Source organism: Bufo bufo, chromosome 4 (assembly GCF_905171765.1).
Source record: "Bufo bufo chromosome 4, aBufBuf1.1, whole genome shotgun sequence".
Taxonomy (NCBI): domain Eukaryota; kingdom Metazoa; phylum Chordata; class Amphibia; order Anura; family Bufonidae; genus Bufo; species Bufo bufo.
The window spans coordinates 618,759,707-618,779,541 of record NC_053392.1 but is presented as its reverse complement, the minus strand read 5'-3'; the positions used below and the strand labels follow the sequence as shown (position 1 = coordinate 618,779,541).

The following is a 19,835-nucleotide window of genomic DNA, read 5'->3' as shown; positions in this document are numbered from 1 at the left end:
TCTTTTTTTTTTTTTTTTTTTACACAGTACACATCAGGTGATCATCCCTCCCTTCTTCTAGCTTGTGGGCCAATGAGAAGTCTTGGCTTAGCAACATCCCTAGCAACCAGTAGAAAAGTTGCCTACCCCTTACTATTGCCGAAAATTCGCAAGCGCGAATATATTGGAGCACTCTATCTGCATATAAAGCTATTCTAATGTTCTGCCGTGCCAACCATTTTCTTCCGTCTCAGGAAACTTCTAGCAGCTTGAAAAATGTAGCATAAGTGACCTACGCCTGTATTTCACGCGCATTACGCGAATAATACATAGCCGATTTTCGCAATCAGGAATATAATCTCGAATTTGCAAATATATGACAAATATATCACAAAATATTGCGAATTAGAATATTGCCCCTGCCGCTCATCACTACTTCCCACTACATCCAGCAAAACACAGGCCTTCACTCGGCTACGTGAATGGAAAAATGAAAAAAAAAATATGATGGTTCCGGGAAGGCAGGGAGGAAAGATGAAAACAAAAAATCCTCTGGGACTTGAGGGGTTAAGGGCTCGTTCACATCCCGTTTTTGTTTCCTGTGACCTGAAAACAGAAAATTTTTCATCCCCATTTGTTTTAATGATGGACGTCACCGTCCTCTGCTCCTGGATGCAGTCCCTTCATCGATGCCGCTGCCCACAGTCAGTATTGTATGGCGCTTGCCCCGGCCTGGCGGTTTTGTGCACAGGCGCTGGATTTCATGAGCAGAGGACAGTGACGTCAGGGGATACTAGGCCGGCTTACAGACAGACATGGGAGGAGTGATAGCAGAGTAACGCCTGGGGGCCCCAGAACTTGCAGCAATAGACAACACCCCTTGGCACTTTGCGAGCTTATTTGCATATGGCTTCATAGTTTGTTTTTGGACCATCAGAGGAGCAGGCTAGGCAATGAAAGGTACCATTTGTGAACTGTGTTACATGAGTAAAATAGAAGACGGGCGCCCTTTAAAGAGACATACACTCACCTTAAGAATTATTAGGAACACCTGTTCTATTTCTCATTAATGTAATTATCTAGTCAACCAATCACATGGCAGTTGCTTCAATGCATTTAGGGGGGTGGTCCTGGTCAAGACAATCTCCTGAACTCCAAACTGAATGTCAGAATGGGAAAGAAAGGTGATTTAAGCAATTTTGAGCGTGGCATGGTTGTTGGTGCCAGACGGGCCGGTCTGAGTATTTCACAATCTGCTCAGTTACTGGGATTTTCACGCACAACCATTTCTAGGGTTTACAAAGAATGGTGTGAAAAGGGAAAAACATCCAGTATGCGGCAGTCCTGTGGGCAAAAATGCCTTGTGGATGCTAGAGGTCAGAGGAGAATGGGCCGACTGATTCAAGCTGATAGAAGAGCAACGTTGACTGAAATAACCATTCGTTACAACCGAGGTATGCAGCAAAGCATTTGTGAAGCCACAACACGCACAACCTTGAGGCGGATGGGCTACAACAGCAGAAGACCCAACCGGGTACCACTCATCTCCACTACAAATAGGAAAAAGAGGCTACAATTTGCATGAGCTCACCAAAATTGGACTGTTGAAGACTGGAACTATGTTGCCTGGTCTGATGAGTCTCGATTTCTGTTGAGACATTCAAATGGTAGAGTCCGAATTTGGCGTAAACAGAATGAGAACATGTATCCATCCTCTGATGGCTACTTCCAGCAGGATAATGCACCATGTCACAAAGCTCGAATCATTTCAAATTGGTTTCTTGAACATGACAATGAGTTCACTGTACTAAAATGGCCCCCACAGTCACCAGATCTCAACCCAATAGAGCATCTTTGGGATGTGGTGGAACGGGAGCTTCGTGCCCTGGATGTGCATCCCTCAAATCTCCATCAACTGCAAGATGCTATCCTATCAATATGGGCCAACATTTCTAAAGAATGCTATCAGCACCTTGTTGAATCAATGCCACGTAGAATTAAGGCAGTTCTGAAGGCAAAAGGGGGTCCAACACTGTATTAGTATGGTGTTCCTAATAATTCTTTAGGTGAGTGTATATGAATTGCACAAAAAGATTAACTCCTTCCATGAATGTTTCCACAGGATAAGAGTCCTGGAGGTCCCACAAAGCATGGGAGGTGGCAAGGTGGACTGATGGCGTCTGGTGATCTGGGTCATCTGACCGCGAGTTACCACGACCAGAACGTTTTCCCTGGCATTTGAATATTATTACCGCATGGCCCCTCCATCTTATTTCCTGTTTCATTAAAGGTCCCTATTGCATCATTTTGTTTTTATAAAAATATATTTCGACCTCACGCTGTGGATTTTAGTAGTAGATTATTAGAAGTTACGTTTTAGAGGGTTTCTTTTTCCATTGAAACACATTAAGCAAACAAAAACCTTATGGTGTTTGCAATGTGAGGATGAACAAAACTGACCGGTGAAAGGCCAAAATTGTCAGATCATTAAGGGGTTAATCAGAACCCACCGGTTATTTCCCCCATAGATGACTATTTACAGCGCTGGCAATGCTAGTTAACCCCTTCAACCCCGGGCCTGTTTTCACCTTCCTGACCTGGCCATTTTTTGCAAATCTGACATGTGTCACTTTATGTGGTGACAACTTTAAAACGCTTTTACTTTTACAGGCCATTCTGAGATTGTTTTCTCCTCACAGTTTGTTTTCTCCTCACAGTTCATGACAGTGGTAAAAATAAGTAAACAAAAAAAACATTTTTATTCATAAAAAAATACCAAATTTACAAAAAAAATCGTAAAATTAGCAAATTTCCTAATTTCAATTTCTCTACTTTTATAATAGATAGTAATACCTTCAAAAATAGTAATTACTCTACATTCCCCATATGTCTACTTCATGTTTGGATCATTTTGAAAAATACATTTTCTTTTTTTGGGACGTTAGAAGGCTTAGAAGTATGGAAGCAAATCTTGAAATTTTTCGGAAAATTTCCAAAACCCACTTTTCAAAGACCAGTTCAGGTCTGAAATCACCTTGTGAGGCTTACATAATAGAAACCACCCAAAAATGACACAATTTTAGAAACTACACCCCTCAAGGTATACAAAACTGATTTTACAAACTTTCTTAACCCTTTAGGTGTTCCACAAGAATTGATGGAAAATGGAGATGAAATTTCAGAATTTCACTTTTTTGGCAGATTTTACATTTTAATCAATTTTTTCCAGTAGCAAAGCAAGGGTTAACAGCCAAATAAAACTCAATATTTATTACTCTGATTCTGCGGTTTACAGAAATACCCCACATGTGATCGTAAACTGCTGTACGGGTACACGGCAGGGCGCAGAAGGAAAGGAACGCCATATGGTTTTTGGAAGGCAAATTTAGCTGAACTGGTTTTTAGATGCCATGTCCCATTTGAAGCCCCCCTGATGCACCCCTACAGTAGAAACTCAAAAAAGTGACCACATTTTGGAAACTACGGGATAAGGTGACAGTTTTATTGGTACTATTTTGGGGTACATATGATTTTTTATTGCTCTATATTACGTTTTTTGTGAGGCAAGGTAACAATAAAATGGATGTTTTGGCACCGTTTTAATTTTTTATTTTTACAGCGTTTAACTGAGGGATTAGATCATGTGACTTTTTTATAGATCATATCGTTACGCACGTGGCAATACCTAATATGTATACTTTTTTAATTTCTTTCACTTTAGCACAATAATAGCAGTTTTGAAACAAAAAATAATCATATTTTAGTGTCTCATAGTCTGAGAGCCATAGCTTTTTTATTTTTTGACCGATTCTCTCAGGTAGGGTCTCATTTTTTGCGGGATGAGGTGAAGGTCTGATTGGTACTATTTTGGGGGACTTATGCCTTTTTAATCACTTGCTGTTGCAATTTTTGTGATGTAATGTGACAAAAATGGCTTTTTTTTTAACAGTTTTTTTATTTTATTTTTTATGGTATTTATCGGACAGGGTGGATCATGTGATATATTTATAGAGTCATTACGGACGCGTCAATACCTAATATGTGTGGGTTTTGTTTTGTTTTTCAGTTTTTAAGGGGCGTTTTTTAACTTTTTTACTTTATTAATTTTATTACTTTATTAATTTTATTAAAAACATGTATTTTTTACTTTTTTTTTACTTTACTTTATTTATGACATTCACTTTTGGTGGTCTGATCCCCTCTGCAATGCATTACAATACATCTGTATTGTAATACATTGCCTGTTAGTGTATGACACTGAGTCATACACTAACAGGTTGCCTAGGAGACGGGCCTGAGGCTGGATCTCCTCTGCACCCGTAGAAGGCAGTTCCCGATGCCGTGCAAGGCATTGGGCAGCCTCTGCATGGCATTGGGCTGCCTTGTGTCGCATCGGGTCCCCGCCACAGCAGCGCGCGGACTCGATGCGATCACTCACCCAACACAAACATCTTCTATGTCGTGGTCAGCGCGGACCGCGGCATAGAAGGGGTTAATCCGCCGGCATCGGCTTTTACAGCGATGCCGGCGGATACAGCAGGGGCCCGGCTACCACGGACGGGCCCCTGCAGTGAGCGCGCACCGCTCCGTTGCCCGCGCGATCACTATGACGTACTATTACGTCAAATTGCGGGAACTCAGTGGTTCCCATGACGTAACAGTACGTCAAAGGTCGGGAAGGGGTTAAACAAGACAGGTGTGTAGACCGCTACAGTGTAAAGCCTGTGTTAGGCCCCTTTCAGACAAGCGAGTTCCACTCGCAGCGTGAGTATGCAGCAGCTCCTGTCCAGACCTCCCAGCACTGCCGGGGTCGCATAGCATTATATTGATTTATGATGCTATGTAACCCTTAGAGGTCTGGAATGTATTGGATAACACTGACATAATGCTGTGTGTTATTCAGTATATTCCAGATCTGTAAGGGTTACATAATGCTATGCGACCCCGGCAGTGCTGGGAGGTCAGGATTGGTGCTCTCCCTGACGCACAGTGCGAGTCCGATGCATGGAACTCACTCATGTGAAAGTGTTCTTAGACTGGAGATATTCGTAGTAACGCTCGTTAGCGATGATCTGGCAGTGTAATGCTGCCACAGATTACCCAATGAACGAACCTCGTTCATCGGGCAGTCCAACAGGTTTAAAAATCGTGAGGACAGGTGACGGCGGTGACGGCATTGGCTATCTCTCCTCCCCATACAGTAGAAGAGATTACTGCATGTAATAGCAGCAGTCTACTCCGCTGATGAGCAGGCGATTGTTGGGAAGAAACGCTTCCTTCCCTGCATAATCTGCCGGTCTAATACAGCAGTAAGCATCTATATACCTGTGTATCCATAGAGATGTAATGGCGCTAAATGATTGCAGATTTTCTTCCAGATGTTACACGTTTCCCTCAGGTTTCTTAGGTGAAGAAAAAAAAAATGGTCCTTTCCTTCAATGACCCTCCAAGGATGGAGAAGGACAGAGACCACATGGCTGCAAGGATATTAGACCTCACCCTGGAGATCATCTCCTTGATAACTGGAGAGGTGAGAGTCTCACGTGACATCACTCTTACCTCTAGTAACAAACCAGGGAAATGACTGGAAAGGTGAAGGATTCTTAGAATCTCTGTAGTGATCGGCGTCTCCCCATACACAGGATTACACAGTAGTGAGGAAGTCGTCTGGTGAGTGTGTGACACCCCGTGTGTCAGGAGGATGGAGCAGGACCCAGAGCCCCATCACCGAGCCTCCACCTCATTCCCTGATACATGAGCAGAAGATCCTAGAACTTACCACCAGGATCACTGAGCTGCTGAGCGGAGAGGTGAGCGCTGCTGGGAATGCTGGGACATTATGCAATAACGCCAAGGGAGGGGTCTGGTAATGACTGTATCCTTGTGTTGTCAGGTTCCTATAAGGTGTCAGGATGTCGCTGTCTATTTCTCCATGGAGGAGTGGAAGTATTTAGAGGGACACAAGGATCTGTACAAGGACGTCCTGATGGAGAATCACCAGTTCATCACATCACCGGGTAAGAGGAGACCTTCCATGACTGTAGAGATGAGAACAGTTTCGAGAGTCAGATTCCCTGTCATCTGCTCATCACATATAAGACGTTATTTGTTAGGACATAGCCAGTCATAGGTGTTTCTATAGTTTAGTCCCCTGAAGAGATTAGACGTTGTGGTCCAATTGAAACATGTAAGAAAACACACTTTTGGTTCACTAGCTTCTTTGCCCTAGAGTCTTCCCAGTACATCAGTATCTACAGCATCCTATCCAGTTGTTAGGGATAGTTCAGAGGGATCGCTCTTCTCAGGAAGGGTGCTCCACCTCCCTTGGATGTAAAGGATAGATGAGGCCAAATATGTGCAAATCGAGAAATCGAGGTAATCCAGCCCTGACCCACTCTGCATACACCGAAATGGTTCATGTGTGGTTCGGATCTACAGGACTTGGTAAGAACATCCCTTTCATCTATACATGCACTGATTTTTTTACTTGTCACATCTGCTGTTAGGCAATGGTGGACACATTTTAGTATATATTAAGTTAAATTTTATCTCAACATTGTTCTCTACCTATAGGAAATGACTCCCATTACTCCCCCACCATCTGATCATCACATATACACAATGTATTCAGTTACTGTGTGTTTTTCCTATAGATGGATCCAGTCAGAGAAATCCACCAGAGAGATGTCCCAGTCCTCAGTATTCCCAGGACTGTGCAGGGGAGAAACCAAATATCCCACTGGATCATCAGGTAGGTGAAGCTGAGGTTTCTACAAATCCTCTATAGACTGATGTAATGAAGCTTTCTACTGACCTCCCCCAGCAGCAGTGGAGTATACTGTACGATCTATTTCTTCTTATTATTGTTGACCACACTTGGTTTCTGGTATCATCAAAGATTGTTACATTTCCACCTTTTTGGACATCTACTTGACAGTTGAGATTCAATGTGGATAAATGAAACTTGTGCTGTAGAGATGTAAATAATAGACTAACTGCACAATGCCAGTCAGCTGCATCTTAGGAAGAATACAACCAATCCAGAGTCATTGGAGGTCATTTTACAAAAGACTTTACGTCCGTTTTTTGTCTAAAAAAAAGTTGCAAAATATTTCTCAAAGGGCATTTTGCGCAAAAATGTGGTAATTTTATAATTTCCGGCTCATACAGTCAATTTTCGAAAAGGTAACCAAGGCCCAATGCATTACAATAATTTATGCTAGAAAACACCAAAAATGATATCAGTTCGGAGCTTGTGTAGATTTCAGTTTCTGGTGCAGACAGCACAGATGTGACAAATGTACTGAGGCGCGGTTCTCTTACCCCAGCGGCCATTTTACTGAGATTGGCATGTGAAATGCTGGAGTTTAGTAAATGGCCCTCATTGACTCACTTGTCAGGTATAGAATCTTGATGCCGGCCACCACAAAGGACAAGAATAAAAAAGAAAATAAGGTTTAGTCTCCAGGAGTGATTAAAGGCTTCTTCACTGTAAAAGCGGTGGCGTTGCTGAATAATGTAAGAACTGAAGGCGATGAGCACAGCGTCCTCTCCAGGATAAGATCAGGTCATTTCATGCCGTACTTGATGTGTAAAATACTTTTTTTTAATAGGCTTTATTTTTAGAGTTTAAAGACAATAAAAAACAACATAAAAGAGAGATACAAATGACAGTCAAATGTAGGGTTACACGTCAATTGCGTATCAATTCGGAGCAACGCACCTCCATTTTCAGCCCATAACCCTAGCCTTTCTAATTATGAAGACCATTTATCTGCGACTGTCTAACATTCACACACAGCACACGTACGGGCAGCGACTCACAGACGTCTGAGTCATTATTATTAACTACCCCGACATTGAGTTGGCACTCAACCAGAGACCCCAAATCATGTTAAATCGATACGGTGTACCCCTGGCTGCACTGGTTATTTTGTACATAGGTAATGCCGCGTTAATAAGCTGAATCCAGTGGGGTATGGAAGGACTCTTCAGAGGCTTCCAATTCAAAATAATGGACTTCCTAGCAAAAAACAGTAATAATATAAAGAGAATTCTATTGTACTTTGTAGGAATAATGTAATTAACGAGGCCCAGTAGACTAACTTCTGTGCGTATAACTGCCGGGAGACCCAGTCTAGAGTTTAGATAGATGTGACGTGTGTAAAATACTTGGCTGAATGTTAATCCTGTCTGATCACCACTTGAGGAGATTCTTCTCTTTAAGGCTCATGCACACGACTGTATGTATTTTGCGGTCCGCAAAAAACGGATCTTAAAAAAAATACAGATGACGTACGTGTGCATTCCGTATTTTGCGGAAACGGAACAGTTGGCCCTAATAGAACAGTACTATCCTTGTCCGTAATGCGGACAATAATAGGACACGTTCTACTTTTTTGTGGAACGGACATGGAGTAACTTCCGTTTTTTTGGCGGACCCATCGAAATTAATGGTTCCGCATACGCTCCGCAAAAAATAAACAGAACGGATACGGAAAGAATATACGTTCGTGTGCATGAGCCCTTAGGTTCATGTCTAATGGTTTTTGCCTTCACCTGGATAATAGAAACTCTGGTTCCTTTTTCTTTTTATCATGTCTTTAATCCTACAGGAAAGTTCTGGTAGAACAACGAGTGGACCTGGAAAACCCGTATCCGTGTCCGCGAATGGTGAGAGCCTTTCCTAAATCTTGTTTGACTGTAAATTTCTTCATCAATGAGATAAGCGATAGGAATGGTCTTATTATATGGACTGATTATTGGGCCAATTATCATGGATAAGTGTCTGTAGAAATTCTCATCCCCGATAACTCTGTGACCTGTTCGGAGAATACAGTGCAGGAATGGGCAGGTAGTAAAACACCTAACGGTACAGCAGCTGGATATTTTATTTCTCATTACTGGGAGCCACTTATCGCCCCCCTTCCCCAATGGTTAAGTCCTAAATACAAGTAATATTCAGCCTTCCCTATTAGCAGTAGAATCAGGGCTATCAGGAGAACAGGAGAGATGCATCACGGGGTTATTACGTTCAATACACAAAAATGCAACAGAAAAATAAAGAGGCTCAGCTTTGGGAATTGCGCTGCTATAGGCACAAGGTTATTGTATACAACAAAAGTCTTTCTCGGGTCAGAGTGCCGCCGTTGTCCATATGTCCTCACAGATAGGTGCCACCTCACAGGGGAGATCAGTAGTACAGGATATAAGCATTCAGTCACATTCCACAGACAGACATCCTTCAGGCACAGAAGACAACATGAGGATCCAATAGTTAAAGAGCAAGAGTATCAGCAAGGTCTCATCAAGGGTTTCACGACCAGTAATACCTCTCCTAGAGGGTTCAAGAAACAAGGTAAAAAGTGCACAGGTGGTCTTCTGTGCCCGAAGAAGGTCAATTTGACTGTCTCATCTACCACTTCTCCTGTAACCTTCACTATTAGGGCCTAGTCATAAAGATGAAGGGTAAATGCCCAGTTCCATGTAAATTTCCCATCATCTGTAAGGATGCTCTGGTCGTGAACTATGATAGTATTCAGCTGCTTCAGGGTGACTTGGCAAAATCTCCTTCTTGGTCAGGACCTGGTTATTACCTAAACGTTGCAGTAACTTTTATTTTACTTGTGTACAGTTTGCTTCATTTCCTTTTTATAGTCTATGACAGTATTTTATATAATATTTTATTGAAGGGAAACCTGTCTGATGGAGGTTACCACCCATTAACTCCTGGTATTTTTGGTACATTATCCAGTAGACAGGTTCTCCTAAATTTTATTTTTAGTAGTCAATTATTTTCTGTTGTTACGAACATGAATACTGAAACATGAGATATTTCTCCTCATTCGTCTGTTTCTGGGTATTTATTTTGGTCTTGGGGCTGAAATTATTTAGACTGCCTAGTCTGAGGTCTGAATGATGTATTGGTCCGGTCTGAGGTCTGGTGCATTTAATTGATTAGGTTCGTTCTGGGGTCTGGTGTTATTTAGGGCAAGTCTCTCTGTAATTTTCCTTTGGCAGCAATTTTTTTTAGACATTGTACTGCAAAGCCCTATTATTTTTCAAAATATAAGAAGGCCGGATAAAAAATATATTCTGGAGAACCCCTTTAACCTCTAAGCCTCCTTTCTCTCTAGATACCAGGATTGTAAGAGGCGTCCTACAGTGTATAAATGGGCGACGGAGCTGTGGTATCCCTCTCACAGGCTTAATTCTCTGCAGAAGGTGTGGAAGGGAGGGGGGTAGCTGGGTACAGATCACACATATGTGCCTCCTATGACTTATACTTGTCATTATGGGGTATTAAGTGCAACATCATGCATGAAGTTTGCAACATAATGAAATGTGTGAAAAGATCTGAAGGCTTTCCAAATGCTTTGTACATCATGATCAGCGCTTACTGTGTGCTCTGTATCTAAGAGATCTCATCACACGGGATGAAAATTTGAGCACAATATCATCAACTGCCAATAACTTTAACTGGGTTATTAATGAGCTGTTAACATGTAATAGCCGGGGGTAATTTATTTAGTTCAGTGTCCATGTCTTTTCATTTCAAACACTGTCAAGCTAATTGTACCAAAGATTTGGTTTTCATGGCATTACACTCAATTCTCAAAGACCGGAGGGGGATTATATAGCAAGCATGGCTTGGGAGGAGTCACGAAGAGTTACGGAAAATGTATGAATTTACCCTGGGGTAGAGATAAACGAACCAGGCAAGATTCAGTCAGTTGGAAGTTCGTGGAATTTTTTGAAAAATTCGGCTAGGACACAAATCAATTTGTCCCGAGAGAGAGTGAGAGAACATAGATGTGTGTTTCCCAACAATATATATACATTGTCTAAGGGGTACTCTTTCTCATTATGGAGAGCCCCTGGTATGTGCGCAGTATTGTAGGCCAGGCGATGCTCTTAGTATTGAAAGTACGTGTGAGCAGTATTGTAGGCGAGGAGATGCCCCTCTGGGTTTCTGGGAAAGATATTCAAATTAGTTTTCCTAATCCTATCTGATGCCGGCAGATGTTAGACATGATAATTTGCATATATTTTATCAAGAAATCCAGAGGATCATTGTCTAGCCTACAATAGTCATCACGTATATAAACCGGTCTCCATAATAGAAATAGTACCCACTCAGAGGTTCCCCCCTAAGGCCTTGCAACTAGAAACATTGTTCTCTTCTTTTCTCTGATAACAGTCTTTTTTCATGAAAGAAATAGTTGCAGGTGTGAGGCTGGCTTAGATATTTTTTATTTATTTTTTAGCTCCGCTTCATATGCATGTTTAAAAGGCAGAAAGACATCTCTGCCAATCTTCTGTGTGAAAATAATGCAGCGCTCATTCGCTGCTGTTAACCTACTTTCTGTGCAGCAGCAAGTAGGTATAATTATAGCTCCTGCTGTTTCGCTTGGATTTCTCTGAATCCGAACTTGTAGAACCAGTTCACTTATCCTTAGGCCTCATGCACAAGGCCGTTCCGTGCATTGGGGACCGCAATTTGCGGTCCCCAATGCACGGGCAACATCCGTGCGGCGGCCGGGGCGGATCGAGACCCATTCCACTTGAATGGGTCCATGATCTGTCCGCACAGTAAAAAAATAGAACATGCTCTATTTTTTTGCGGGGCGGAGGCACGGACAGAAACAGTATGGAAGCACTCCGAGTAAATGGGTCCGCATCCGTGATGCGAGGTGCACATGGACTGTGCCCAGGTATTGCGAACCCGCTGTATGTGGGCCACAATACGGCCACAGCCACGCAACAGCCGTGTGCATGAGCCCTTACCCTGGAGATTTTTTGGTTTTCTATAAGCATTTTACAAGTCAAGGAGGTGAGTTGTTTTCTTCCTGCTGCATAGTGAATGTTGCGGTCACCAGCAGCACAAAATGTCCCACCAGAGTCCACCTCTGTTATTCTTTTGTGTTTATTGTCATCCAGTCTATATACAGAAACCCTATTGTTGAGAGGTGGAAATAAAATCATTATTTTGATACAGATTATTATTTTGGTACAGATTCCGATCAACCAATGCATTTCCATGTATATGTTATTTACAATTTCCAATTTATTCCTAATTTACACTACTGCAATTTATCAACATGATCCAGTACAGGTTAGAGTTAGCCTTGTGAGAATATCTGGGATATCCGGCCACATATGTATCATACTGAGGAAGGAGTTAAGGGAATTCCGGTGCCACTGAAAGGCTGAAATTTGGATACCATGTGTTCTACATGCTGAACTTTTATTCATAGAGTATACTGAAACCATTCATCCAACTGCTATCTTGGGGCCTGGAATATGCAGTGAATTAACATTGCACTGTACGGCAGTTTTTCTATTTTCTTATGAAGCCCTGCCACCTGAAGGCCTCCATAAGAATTACAGATGTAGTAGCCTGGACCTCTTTAGAGAAATCCAGGTTATTAGACAAAATGAACGGCTTTCCTGATCTCAGAGCGAGGAAGCAGTATGGGCCTTTAGAGCGTAGTGCTCCTGGGTAAAGCTGCCTCAGATGCCATGGTTACAACTGACTGTGGCATCTAAGGGCTTAAAGGTCTACAATTACCCCGGGGTGTCTCTTTAAAGAAACAACATACGCCATACATGTATGGCGCATGTCATCAAGGGAGACAAGTAGGAAGTGAGGTGGATCAGCCATCTTGAATGGCAGAAGAGGCGCCTTGGATTTATTGGATTTGCAACAAAAAATATGAAAAGGAGGGCACCATGCCAGTAAATGTAATTTTTTTTTTTTTTTCTTGAACTAGAGGGTCACCTTTGGTGGCAATTTTGTTTTATTATTGCATTTTACTCATTTTGAGGTAAAAATAATTTTTTCAATTGGTCTTTATTGAGCCGTTTTTCTTGCACAGCTTTGAGTTTATCTACTAGCAGGATCTGTATTTTCTCTGCGCTCCATCAGGCAGCTCAGCTGAGGGGCTCCTTATCTCTACTCTCTGACATAAACACTCATTATAGCTCGGTTCTTACTGTGGCTTAAATAAGTGTTTATGACCTTTTAGTAATTTAGAACTAAGGTTTACTAGATGACCAGCACAAAGAGAGAGTACCATTCACACAGCTCGAAAAACAGTTAAATCTTTGTGGCAGAACGGCTCAATATTTTTAATAAAGACCAATTGAAAAAAATGACTTTTAGCCCAAAATGAGTAAAATGCAATTGTCACGTTCCGAAGGCCCAGGGCAGACTTCCGGGACATCTTGCAAACAGGACACAGGCAAGATTCAGACCAGGAATCAACAGAGTACTTTATTACACATGTAATAAAAGAACATGACATTAACAATATGCAGGTTAGGCAATAGTGGTAGAACTACCACAGAACCAAGTGCACTGGCAGACCAGAGGGCGGAGAGCCAGTGAGCCTGTTCTTCACAGAGAACCGTGGTGGTGGGGATGTAATGGACTGAGGGCTCACTAGTCACACCTCCAGGAAGGTCCCGGTACACTTGGCCACTACCTGCAGGAAACCGCAGACAACAGGACTGGAACCCAAACAAATTCAGGACATGGATCAGACAACAAGACAAACCAGAACCAGCACAGAAGCAGATGCCTGGACTCCATGCAGAACAGAAGCATGGCGGTCTCAGACAGAGCTGCACACAGACTAGAGATCCTCCCTCCAGAAAACCCAGGAGCCCTCTCACGAAGGCAGGACATACACAGGACAGGAACAGAAGCAGTAAAGCACTGCAAGCCAGACATGGAACAGACAGGCTCGGAAGTAGTGTGGCACTGCCAGGCTGGACATGGAACAGGCAGGATCAGAAGCAGTTTAGCACTGCCAAGGTATCAGACGCAGTTAGAGCACTTCTAGGCAAGACATGGAACAGAGTGTATCAGACACAAAACAGGTACAGAAGATCAGGCAAGGCCAAGGATAACAACATCAACAAAACAAAACCAGAACAGGTACAGAAGATCAGACAAGTCATGGACATCAACAACACCAACATCAATGCATTACCAGTTGACACCACACAAAAGGGCAGATGGAAAAAAAACCTGGGTCAGCACCAAGGGGCTACACCCTGCAAGGCCAGGACAAAACTGACCTCCTGGGTGAGCACCAAGGGGCTACACCCTGCAAGGCCAGGACAAAACTGACCCCCCTGGATGAGCAGCAAGGTACTACACCCAGCAAGGCCCAAGACAGACTGACCACAAGCCCCACAGCTCACAGATAGATATAGCTGTGATAAGGAGGGCACCTGATAAGCCACACCCAGGAACAGACCAGGGAACGTTAACCCCATCAGAACCAGGATTAACAACGAGCACTGAACAAACGATACAAGCTACAGTTCACACACAAGGCCGCAGCCAGCACGCAGTCCCAAGCAACCAGCATACACAGGAGTCAGCCTGCAGCCAGTACGCGAGAGGGCATGCAGCCAGCCTGCACAGCCACAACTGTCACAGTGAACCGCACCGTGACAGCAATCCTAAAAAAAATTGTCTCTGAAGGTGTACATAGCCTTTAAGGAGTTCACAACGAATATACATTAACCCTGGAGCTAATGTGCATGCGCAGAAGACTGTGTGTGCTCACTCCTGCTATCCTGGGCCACCAAAACGTCCGGCTTAGTTTCCTTTTAGAGCACAAGCACAGCCACTGCTTATGTACTGCAGTGGTGGCCATAACCCCTGGAGATGAGCAGTGTATATATACACTGAACAAAAATATAAACACAACACTTTCGGTTTTGCTCCCATTTTGCATGAGCTGAATTCAAACATCTGAAAAAATTTCTACATACACAAAAGACCCATTACTCTCAAATATTGTTCACAAATCTGTCTAAATCTGTGTTAGTGAGTACTTCTCCTTTGCCGAGATAATCCATCTAACCTCACAGGTGTGGCATATCAAGGTGCTGATTAGACAGCATGAATATTGCACAGTGTGCCTTAGATTGCCCACAATAAAAGTCCACTCTGAAATGTGCACAGTTTTACCTTACTGGGGGGGTCATAAAACCAGTTAGTATCTGGAGTGGCCACCATTTGCCTCACGCAGTACAACACATCTCCGTTGCATAGAGTTGATGTTGGTCCACTCCTCTTCAATAGCTGTGCAAATTTGCAGAATATTGTCAGGAACTAGAACACGCTGTCTTATATGCCGATCCAGAGCATCCCAAACATGCTCAATGGGTGACATGTCAGGTGAGTATGCTGGCCATGCAAGAACTGGGATGTTTTCAGCTTCCAGGAATTGTGTAAAGATCCTTGCAATATGGGGCCGTGCATTATCATGCTGCAACATGAGGTGATGGTCGTGGATGAATGGCACAACAATGGGCCTCACGATCTCGTCACGGTATCTCTGTGCATTCAAAATGCCATCAATAAAATGCACCTGTGTTCGTTGTCCATAACATGTGCCTGCCCATACCATAACCCCACCGCCACCATGGGCCACTCGATCCACAACGTTGACGTCAGCAAACCACTCTCCTACATGAAGCCACACATGCTATCTGCCATCTGCCCTGAACAGTGAAAATCGGGACTCATCCGTGAACAGAAATCCTCTCCAACGTGCCAGACGCCATCGAATGTGAGCATTTGCCCACTCAAGTCGGCTACAACGATGAACTGCAGTCAGGTCCAGACCCCGATGAGGACGACGAGCATGCAGATGAGCTTCCCTGAGACAGTTTCTGATAGTTTGTGCAGAAATTCTTTGGTTATGCAAACCGATTGTTGCTGCAGGTGTCCGGGTGGCTGGTCTCAGATGATCATGGAGGTGAACATGCTGGATGTGGAGGTCCTGGGCTGGTGTGGTTACACGTGGTCTGCGATTGTGAGGCCGGTTGGATGTACGGCCAAATTCTCTGAAACACCTTTGGAGACGGCTTATGGTAGAGAAATGAACATTCCTGCAGTCAGTATGCCAATTGCATGCTCCCTCAAACGTTGTGCCATCTGTGGCATTGTGCTATGTGATCAAACTGCACATTTCAGAGTGATCTTTTATTGTAGGAAGTCTAAGGCACACCTGTTCAATATTCATGCTGTCTAATCAGCACCTTGTTATGCCACACCTGTGAGGTGGATTGGATTATCTCGGCAAAGGAGAAGTGCTCACTAACACAGATTTAGACAGATTTGTGAACAATATTTGAGAGTAATGGGTCTTTTGTGTATATAGAAAATGTTTCAGATCTTTGAGAAAGTGTTGCGTTTATATTTTTGTTCAGTGTATATATATATATATATATTTATATATATATATACATATACAGTACAGACCAAAAGTTTGGACACACCTTCTCAGTCAAAGAGTTTTCTTTATTTTCATGACTATGAAAATTGTAGATTCACACTAAAGGCATCAAAACTATGAATTAACACATGTGGAATTATACACATAGCAAACAAGTGTGAAACAACTGAAAATATGTCATATTCTAGGTTCTTCAAAGTAGCCACCTTTTGCTTTGATTACTGCTTTGCACACTCTTGGCATTCTCTTCATGAGCTTCAAGAGGTAGTCCCCTGAAATAGTTTTCACTTCACAGGTGTGCCTTGTCAGGTTTAATAAGTGGGATTTCTTGCCTTATAAATGGGGTTGGGACCATCAGTTGCGTTGAGGAGAAGTCAGGTGGATACACAGCTGATAGTCCTACTGAATAAACTGTTAGAATTTGTATTATGGCAAGAAAAAAGCAGCTAAGTAAAGAAAAACGAGTGGCCATCATTACTTTAAGAAATGAAGGTCAGTCAGTCAGCCGAAAAATTGGAAAAAACTTTGAAAGTAAGGGCTATTTGACCATGAAGGAGAGTGATGGGGTGCTGCGCCAGATGACCTGGCCTCCACAGTCACCGGACCTGAAACCAATCGAGATGGTTTGGGGTAAAGGCAAAAGGGCCAACAAGTGCTAAGCATCTCTGGGAACTCCTTCAAGACTGTTGGAAGACCATTTCAGGGGACTACCTCTTGAAGCTCATCAAGAGAATGCCAAGAGTGTGCAAAGCAGTAATCAAAGCAAAAGGTGGCTACTTAGAACCTAGAATATGACATATTTTCAGTTGTTTCACACTTGTTTGTTATGTATATAATTCCACATGTGTTAATTCATAGTTTTGATGCCTTCATAGTCATGAAAATAAAGAAAACTCTTTGAATGAGAAGGTGTGTCCAAACTTTTGGTCTGTACTGTGTATATATATATATATATATATATATATATATATGTAAAAAACATTAGGCCAGTCATCAAATTAAGGGGGATACAGGGCTGAGAATGGAAAAAGAATAGGTATAAATAAGAAAAGAAAAAAGTAGTGGTCGCCATATGTAAAGCACAAATAGAGCACGACTGTGGTGTAAACAAAAGAGGAGATAGGGCCATACAGTGGGTGTTTTCTATTTACTTTGTTTCCTTGCTTCCTATTGTCTCAATAAAGGTTGATTGATTACTAAAATATATATACAATTGCTTTCGGAAAGTAAGAACATTTTATTTCATTTTCCAGGTGAAGACGGAACGAGAGTCTATCATAAGCATCTTCATTTATCTCCCTATCATGAAGCAGAAGATAACAATACCATGCAAGATTATTCTATATCTCCTAATGTACCCTCAGTCCTCCACAGTGGAGATCTATCCTGCGATACCTCTGGTCACAAGAAATCTTCATCTAGTCAATCACGGACTGGCAAAACAAGAGCTAAACAAAAACGTGGAAAAATATTTCCACGTAAGAAACCATTAAAAAATGATTCTAATCTTTCTTTGCATAAGAGAAATCACAGAGAAAAAAAATCATTTTCATGCTCTGAATGTGAAAAGTCATTTACCAAAAAATTCATTCTAGATGGACATCAGAGACTTCACACAGGGGAGAGACCATATTCATGCTCAGAATGTGGGAAATGTTTTAGATTAAAATCACATCTTGTTACACATCAGAGAACTCACACAGGAGAGAAGCCATTTATGTGTCCAGATTGTGGTAAGTGTTTTGGTAATAAATCACTGCTTAATAGCCACCTAAAAAGTCACAAAAGGGAAAAGCCATTTTCATGCCCAGAATGTGGGAAATGTTTTAAAATGAAATCACATCTTGTTACACATCAGAAAACTCACATAGGGGAGAAGCCATTTATGTGTTCTGAATGTGGGAAGTATTTTGGTGTGAAAGCAATGCTTATAAAACATCTAAAAATTCACACAGGGGAGAAGCCATTTTCATGTTCAGAATGTGGAAAATGTTTTAGACTGAAATCATATCTTGTTATACATCAGAGAACTCACACAGGGGAGCAGGCATTTATGTGTCCTGAGTGTGGGAAGTATTTTGGTGTAAAATCAGGGCTTATAAACCATTTAAGAATTCACACAGGAGAGAAGCCATTTTCATGTTCAGAATGTGGGAAATGTTTTAGACTGAAATCAGAACTTGTTATACATCAGAGTAGTCACACTGGAGAGAAGCCGTTTTCATGCTCAGAATGTGGGAAGTGTTTTAGACTGAAATCACATCTTGTTAAACATCAGAGAACTCACACAGGGGAGGAGGCATTTATGTGTCCAGAGTGTGGGAAGTATTTTGGTATGAAATCAGGGCTTAGAGATCATTTGAGAATTCACACAGGGGAGAAGCCATTTCCATGTGCAGAATGTGGGAAATATTTTAGACTGAAATCACATCTAGTTACACATCAGAGAACTCACACAGGGGAGAAGCCATTTCCATGTCTTCAATGTGGGAAATGTTTTAGTCAGAAAGCAAGCCTTGCTCAACATCAGGGAACGCACTCAGTGGATAAGCCATTTTCATGTCTTGAATGTGGTAAGTGCTTTAGTCTGAAATCAAGACTTGCTAAACATGAGAGAACTCACTCAAGGGAGAAGCTATTTTAATGTTTAGATTGTAGGAGATGTGACAGATGTGAAGCTTCATTGTAGGACCTCCGTTATCTCAGGTCTGGGGGATATGGATGAGCACCAATCTTAGCCATTATTTAGTTTTGCAAATGCGAGTTACTTATAAGATCTTGCAACTGTAGTATAACAATTTAATTCATACTCAAGCCGTTGACAAGGAGGAGCATCGGACTCTGTTCTTATGTGGGGTGGCTGCTGGGTTGGCGGACTTAGAAGATTTGTCAATGACACTGCTGTTTTTTTTACACTAGATATTGTTATATAAAGGGTGTTCAATAAGTTATCTACCCCAGCAATTCGCTTGTCTGTCCGGACATTAGGGTGGACATTAGGGTGTTTAATTTTGTAATGGAAAAAAAATTAAATTTAAAATTTTTGCAGACTTTGCTTACACCCCGAGTTTCAGTGATGTAAAAGATATATATGCCAAATTTCAAGAAGATTGGATAATATTTAGAGGTTGCACGCTTTGATCAGTGTTGTAAAAGTAGGCAAAAAATATGATTTTTCAATGTTAATTACTTTTATTGGGAAAACTAGAAATCACAAACTTAAAATAATATTAAAACTAGATACTAAGATTAATAGGTAGTATGATAGGCAAAACATGTGTTAATCAACTTTGAACGATGCAATCCCTTCCTTTGTTATCTTGGTGATGACTTTTCTGTGATGCTCGACCCCCAACAAGAATTGTTTTTGTTGTTTGTCCCTGACCGATTCGTTAAACTTTTTTATCAGAGCAATTTCTCTTTCTGCGGTATCATTGACCACCTTAAGAGCATTCATATGGCTTCTTAGAGAATCACTGCAGTATTCTGTCACGTCGTGGATCCCAAACAATTCAAAGAAAGTCTTTGTTTTATTAGTAACGACATGGCTCAGGTCTTTTCCTTCAAAAACTAGGTTTTTACCCTCTAATCGTT

At 41.9% G+C, this 19,835-nt stretch overlaps 1 protein-coding gene across 1 annotated transcript in view; it reads left to right on the top strand.

Annotated features, from left to right (window-relative positions):
* The window catches only part of LOC120999685 (zinc finger protein OZF-like), a 101,305-nt gene extending 81,998 nt beyond the window's left edge, over positions 1 to 19,307 (top strand). The window contains exons 3-5 of the mRNA XM_040430702.1: positions 6,633 to 6,730; positions 8,595 to 8,652; positions 17,495 to 19,307. Of these exons, the coding sequence (XP_040286636.1) occupies positions 6,633 to 6,730; positions 8,595 to 8,652; positions 17,495 to 18,885 (1,547 nt within the window). The 3' untranslated portion in view covers positions 18,886 to 19,307. The remainder of the gene's footprint in view (positions 1 to 6,632; positions 6,731 to 8,594; positions 8,653 to 17,494) is intronic.
* Positions 19,308 to 19,835: the final 528 nt, after the last annotated feature.